General features: G+C 35.1%; 1 protein-coding gene and 1 long non-coding RNA gene across 2 annotated transcripts in view; one reads left to right on the forward strand and one right to left on the reverse strand.

Moving 5' to 3' along the window:
* LOC107743286 (uncharacterized) overlaps positions 1 to 3,787 on the forward strand; it is a 9,345-nt gene extending 5,558 nt beyond the window's left edge. The window contains exon 3 of the long non-coding RNA XR_001640391.1: positions 3,528 to 3,787. This is a non-coding gene — a long non-coding RNA (uncharacterized LOC107743286). The remainder of the gene's footprint in view (positions 1 to 3,527) is intronic.
* Positions 3,788 to 4,437: 650 nt separating this feature from the next.
* LOC107743284 (chloride intracellular channel protein 5-like) overlaps positions 4,438 to 7,366 on the reverse strand; it is an 11,045-nt gene continuing 8,116 nt past the window's right edge. Inside the window, exons 5-6 of the mRNA XM_016556446.1 lie at positions 6,350 to 6,531; positions 4,438 to 4,954 (exon numbers count right to left, since the gene is read on the reverse strand). Coding sequence (XP_016411932.1) covers positions 4,790 to 4,954; positions 6,350 to 6,531 — 347 coding nt within the window. The 3' untranslated portion in view covers positions 4,438 to 4,789. The remainder of the gene's footprint in view (positions 4,955 to 6,349; positions 6,532 to 7,366) is intronic.

A 7,366-nucleotide genomic window follows, 5' to 3' on the forward strand; every position in this document is an offset into this window, starting at 1 on the left:
GTGTGTGTGTGTGTGTGTGTGTGTGTGCATGTGTGTGTGTGTGCATGTGTGTGCATGTGTGTGTGTAGCCAAGTCATATATATATATACACACATCTTTTTTGGTTTTTGTTTGCTCTTACAAAAAAATTATTAGCAAAACAAAAAGTAGGTATTCAATGATTGTTTTTAAATATACTTTTACTATAACAAATAATACAAATGAAAAACAAATGAAAATGTAATATATAATCTTTTGTTTTTGCTTTTACAAAAACAAAATGACATGGTAGAAGTTGGCATTAGCTATTCAGTGACTTGTTGTTTTTATATATATGTATATAAGGAATACAAATGACACCCAGTTTGTAGAATAACCCCAAAAGTATCTGATTTCTCTGTGTTTGTGGATCTGGAGCGGATCCGTATGACAGGGTTCATACTAAACCCTACTGCTCCGCTTTGATGTCCAGTTCGTCTGTCAGACTGGAGCTCTGCAGAGCCAGAAATCCCTCTGGTTAGGTCTTCAGCCTTCTACCGTAGCCACAGGCGTGTGCCTGTCAGATCAACAATCTCCATCAAATCCCTCTGCATGTCAGTCACATGGCAACTTCATTACGATTGTGAGGGAAAACCCGGATTTATGTTTCTTCCACTTTGCTCTAATAAAAATGATATAATGCATTTGTGTCAGAATTCTGGAGACCAGTTCATTCTACTAGACCACAAATCAACAGTAAACTTTCATGTGATCCTAAAAACTAAACATTACTGAAATCCGGAGAGGAACTGCAAACATACAACCAAAATGAGGCTAAATAGGGTGACTCGCAAGAGTCTTAGAAGTTCAGCAATAATATATGGTTTTGTATACTCAATAAATCTGAAGATATCCAAGGTTTTTTTTTTTTACTGTTGCGAGCTTTAGAACTGACTGACTGTTGTTTATATGGTCAAGTCACTCAGACACTAACAGACACTCATTCAAACATTGATTCATTCTCAACTGTCACTGATTGTGGTAATTTAATACTTTGTTCATCTGGTTCACAGTCCAACCTTTGTTTGGACACAGTTGTGTACAATTTAAGATATGTGTCTGGCTGTGCCACAGACACGTTGTTCAAAATGGGATTAGAATGTCATGTAGCTGTAATACCTCCATCTGCTGGATATGTTCTGCAACTGCATGCCTTGAGAAAAGGTTTAAAACAAAATGAAGGTCATGATCATTAATCGCAAAAATAGTCCAGCATTAGTTTTTAAATTAAAATTACATTTTTTTAAATAAGTGTCAGCTGTAATAGCAAAAGAAGGGGCCAAATGCTGTTAGTAAAATTCATACTTTTAAGTAAAATTCATACTTTAAAAAAAAAATAGAAGCGTTGAAAGCAGAAATGTGTATATAAAATAAAAGTTTTGTGTTAAATATAGTCTATTTGCGAATTTAATAAAAATTAATTTCAGTGGTACTTTGACATTTAGCTAAAATACAAATGTGTAACTATATATATTTTACATTGGGCTTAAATTGGTTTTAATTCTTAGCTAACTTTCAAAATAAATTACCTCAGTGCTCTCAAATCTCGAGGATGCGCCACTCGGGATCACGTGATTATGACGTACACCTTCTCTACAGTCAGAGCCGTTGCCTAAAGTGACTGTGGCACATAAAGGTATGTATAAATCGCTGTCGGTTTTGTAAAAGGACTAGTCCTAAAGGTTTACGCTTGCTTATGAAACGTAGCATACCTTCCTGCGGAAATGCGTTTGAAAATAAAGCGCCATTCTGTAAACTGAAAACAAAACACGAATGATATTCGCGGGAAACGTGAATAACGAATCACGACGACGTAAATGTGGTCTATTCTTCACCCAAAACTATCATAAGAATTCAGAAAACTAAACTTGAAATATTATGGCATGTGAACCACTTTTGATACTTACTGCTTTTTGTCTTTTTTTGAGTGCGACATTTTACAATTGGTGTCTAAATGAAAGCTTGTTTCCACCAGACAATAACAAAAAAAATTAATAAATAAAAGTAATTGCAACTTATTATCTCACAATTCTGACTCTTTTTCTCCCCTCACAATTCCATCCGAATTGCAACATAAACTCGCAAATCTGAGGAAAAAAGTCAGAATTGTCAAATGTAAACTCGCAATTACGATCGACTTGCAATTGCAAGATATAAACTCGAAAATCTGAGGAAAAAAGTCAGAATTGTCAAATGTAAACTCGCAATTACGATCGACTTGCAATTGCAAGATATAAACTCGAAAATCTGAGGAAAAAAGTCAGAATTGTCAAATGTAAACTCGCAATTACGAGTTTATGACTTGCAATTGCAAGATATAAATTCACAATTGTGAGAAAAAGTCTGAATAGTTAGTGAAAAAGTCTCCCTTTTTATTTCATGGTGAAAACAAGCTTCCATACATCAGTGATATTTCAGCGAAATTTGGCGGGCAAAAGGGTCCGTTGTCAATAAAGCAATGTATGAAGCACAGATCACACAAAAGTCACTTTCACGCCAAGCGCTTTTTTTGTTGATCAGTGTGGCGAATTCACATAACCAACTGGAACATGAGTGAAATCTGCATAGAGAACTTTGTTACTCTTATGTAAAATTCCTGAACACAAACAGATGAAAATGGCTGAATTTCCTCCACAAAATTTCTCAGATCAGCGCTAACTGTGACTGCACTTTTATTGTGTTGAAAAGAGCTGCCGAGACATTCCTCCTAAGATTTCCTTTTGTGTTTCATTGTAGAAAAAATAATACTAAGTTTGAATGACAACATTTTTATTTTTAGATTAATTATTCCTTCAAAAAAAATTGATTTGCAAATTTGAGCATTGACTAGAGACAGTGAGCTACTGTCTCCGTAGGGTCTCCTCCGTGAGGACTTGTGAATCACTTGAGTCTGTACAAACAGATTAGAGTTCAACCCTGGACCAGAGTGAGACATGTTTGACATTAATGCCGCATTGTATATTATCAGAAACGCTGAATGTGGACGCAGAGATCCAAAGCAGAGAATGTTTAAGAACTAATTATGAACCAGCGAGGCACAAGACCTATAGCATATTTTCTTGTGTGGAAAAATATAGCAGGCTCCATTTATTTTTCTACTCTGTTATTTCTGGATGGCTCCTACTTCTGGTAAATAGTCCCATTCGCTATTGTAAATCTGACGGGCACAGGTCTTCGGAGACTTTTGAGGCTTTTTTAAGGAAAAATAGAGACAGGCTTGGATGGCTTTTTGCCATAATGAGAGAGTGGAAGCAAAGGGAGAGCTTTGATCCATGGCCTGAAAGCTCATGTTTAAATCTGTATACATTTTCTGAGTGGCTTAAGTGTCCAAATGCACTCAGAATAATCCAGAAATGTAACTGCACAATTAGCACTCATCATTCAATTACAATAAATATCCATTTCCTTACAAACGGCTCCATATAACTGTATCAATTAGCAAAAATGTGTGCGCAGGGAAAAATAAATAATGCAAGTCAAACTGTGAAAATATTATTTTATTCATAGAGCTAAATAATAATTAAAACATAATGGAAAGCAATATTGACAGACATTGTAAAACCATAGGAGATGTGAGTGTGAATAATTCTTACAGACTTGAAATACCTGAACAAGCTTTTTTTCAGCTGTCATGTATGACTGATAGAAAACAATCAGAGAGGTTATGTAATGCACAAATTCTTGAGTACTGGGACAAAATAGGTTAAACAAAAAAAGTTAAAAGTTTACACTACCTTTTGAAAGTTTGGGGTTTTAAATTTTTTTTTTCTTTTTTAATATATTGTAAAAAAACTAAATAATAATAATAATCACAATATTACTGTTTTTACTGTATTAAACACTTTGGTCAGCATGAGACTTATTTCAAAAACTTAAAAACATTTGACCAACCTCAAATTTTGAACGTATTTGAAATGTTTGTAACACATGCTTCAAAATATTATTTGAATTACATATTTATTTTTCAGATTTTTCTTAAGTTTAATATATATTTAAATATTTATGAAGAATTAAGTTTCAGGCTGAGGGAAGGTGGTTTCAGAGGTTGTGAATGATAATGTCATACTGCATGTACAGTACCATTTCGTTTGAATCACATAAAATTGAAAATGTGTTCTAGTAAATATTTTAGTGACACAAATCTTTAATTCACTCTGATGCAATTAAAGTTGTGTGACATTTTGTTCCATGTCTCAAGAATCAGTGCATAATATGATAAATATTATAAAACAGGAAGAACAACAGAAAACAGTCATGTGAAGTCTCTTTAAATAGAGATACAATAGTAAAGTCGCTTGGGACTAGGGCTGCAACTAACGATTATTTTGATAATCGATTAGTTGGCCGATTATTTTTTCGATTAATCGATTAATCGGATCTTCTTCTCTCTTTTTTTTGGACAAAAAATGAGAATCGTTGTCGATTATTTTCATTATAGATAATAATCGATTTTATCGATTAGTTGTTGCAGCCCTAGAAATGTTTATATGAGCAACAGATGAGTGAGAGCTGGTGAGGATTGATTGGCTGATGTTTTGGATTCACATTTGAGTAATGGCACTCGCAGACAGGCAAATGTGGTGTTTCATAATTATATCAGAGCACCAGTCCTTAACTGAACGTATGATTGATTATCAGTACCCTGGATGAATAAATCTACTACCTTGTAGTTTGGGATCAACAGCTTTACATGGAATTACATGGAAAACATCATCTCTTCCCCAAGAAAAGATCTACCCCAAGTCTATTTGTGTCAAATTTGTTTGTCTGTTTACTTAGTTAGCCTCTTAGCCACATCCTTATATGCTAATTCGATCTCGTTGTCGGCGGCACAGGTGTTGGTGAACTCTTCTTGCTCATGCGCATTGTTCAGGTAACGCCACACGCCTGTCAAATCGTTGGGAATGTCATAGTTCCGATATTTCTTGGCAACGACCTGCAAAAAAGTGGATGGAAAATAGATGAATGAAAATAACTAAAACAATTAAAAACAAATGTAACCCTTGTAGTTTAACTTCTGTTTATGCACTGTTGTATTTATACTGAGGGGGCTCAAATTTGCATTGCATTACAACTTAACATGTCTGCTCATGTTTGCTTACTACTAGACCACTGCTCTTTAAACTTTTAAAATATTTACGCTACCGTTCAAATGTTTAGTGTCAGTAAGATATCTTTTTAAAGAAATTATTGCTTTTATTCATTAAAGATGCAATAAATAATCAAAAGTGACAGTAAAGACATTTATGTTACAAAAGATTTCTATTTCAAATAAATGCCGTTCTTCTGAACTTTCAGTTCATCAAAACATCCTGGAAAGAAAAGGGTATCACAGTTTCCACAAAAATATTAAGCAGCAACTGTTTTCAATATTTATAATAATAAAAATGATTACTGAGCAGCAAATCAGCATATTAGAATGATTTCTGAAGGATCATGTGATGCTAAAGACTGGAGTAATGATGCTGAAAATTCAGCTTTGCATCACAGGAATAAATTACATTTTAACATATATTCATATAGAAAACAGTTAATTAAATTGTAATAATATTTCACAATATTACTGTTTTTACTGTTTTAAATAAATGCAGCTTTTGTGAGCATAAAAGACTTCTTTTGAAAACATTTAAAAAATCTTACAAACCCCAAACTCCACGAAATTCCACGGATTGCTTTACGGCAGCAAAAAATTCATGTGTACAGCTATCCACTGTAATTATGGCAGTCAGTTCCACTCACTTAACTCTAGGGGACTCAAAATTTACAAAAAAATCTATAAAGAGTTACTTTAAAGTTAAAATTGCTTTTCTTAAAAGATCACATAACTTGCATTATTATGGGTTGAGGTTTTGCTGGTTAACAGTTTCCCCCTAAATGTCTGGCAGCAAACTGCATCTTCTCCATTGACTGTCCTCCGTGAGTGCAAATGTCCGCCAAAATTGTCATTGAGATTAATGGGAATGCTAACGGATAGCTCTGACCAGGTATTATAGGCCTCCTTGGTTACCCCCAAAACACTGCAGGCCAGCTCTAGTGACAAGTCCTGTCAGGGTCTGGCGTCTGGTGTTTCTCCCTCTCACCACCAGAGGTCGCCATTTCCCAAGGACTACATCAACCTGGCTCTGCAGTTGAGCGGCTCAGTCGTCAGGGTGGAGTTAGCTGCGGAGCCTGCTCAAAGTTCTCCCGAAGCGGCAATCCAGGGGTCGTCAGAGGCCTCGTCTGCCGCACCCAGTACCTCACGCCCGTTCCTCGAGCGTCGCGGGCTGATACGCAGCGTGCAGGAATCTCCGCTGATGTCGGTGCGAGAGTCCCCCTTAGCGCTTCAACTCACCTTCACTATGTGGAGCTTTGGCAGCAGGTTGCAGTCTGCCAGAGTCAGCTCATTCCCGTCCAGGAACTTGCGGTTGGAGGCCTTCTCCTCCTCCATGCTGTCGGCATCTACCTCATCAGGCAAGGGACTGGTCAGGTAGTCGTCCAGCTTCTTGAGTGCCTTTGTCAAACCCTTCTGCAGAGCTAACAAAACATAACACATTTCTTAATAACCATTGTGTTATTGCACAGTATTTGATGGTGAATGGTAAAATTAGGGTTGCCAAAAATTCTGGAAACATTTATAATATGTTGGTGACCATATGGTCAATATAATTTTTTTTTTTTAAATATTGGTGTTAATCTGATTAGGTTGCCATTAGACTGTTTGTTTTTTTTCTTATTAATGTTATAATATTAATACAATATATATATATTTAAAAAACAGTATATACACTTTAGTTTGGGTAAGATATGTTTTATGCTCACCAAAGCCGTATTTGTTTGATAAAAAAAAAAGTAAAAACAATAATACTGTGAAATATGACAATTTAAAATAACTTTTCTATTTTAATATATTTTCAAATGTAATTTATTGATTTTATTATAAGTTTTGAAAACTTGTGTGAATGTTTTGTGAAAATATATATAATTTTTTTAATATATATAAATAAGTGCTGCTTGAAAGTTTGTGATCCCTTTAGAATTTTCAATATTTCTGCATAAATATGACCCAAAAAATCATCAGATTCTCATGCAAATCCTGAAAGTTGACAGAGAACCCAATCGAACAAATGAGATGAAAATATATACTTTGCCATTTATTTATTGAGTTAAATGATCTGGTGTTAAATATTTGTGAGTGGCAAAAGTATGTGAATCTTTGCATTCAGTATCTGGTGTGACCCCCTTTTGCAGCAATAACTGCAGCTAAACGTTTCTTGTAACTGCTGATCAGTCCTGCACAACGGCTTGTAGGAATTTTAGCTCATTCCTCAGTACAAAACCACATCAACTCTGTGATGTTGGTGGGTTTCCT

The sequence above is a fragment of the Sinocyclocheilus rhinocerous genome, unplaced genomic scaffold, assembly GCF_001515625.1.
Source record: "Sinocyclocheilus rhinocerous isolate Xijiao unplaced genomic scaffold, SAMN03320098_v1.1 scaffold827, whole genome shotgun sequence".
Classification (NCBI taxonomy): domain Eukaryota; kingdom Metazoa; phylum Chordata; class Actinopteri; order Cypriniformes; family Cyprinidae; genus Sinocyclocheilus; species Sinocyclocheilus rhinocerous.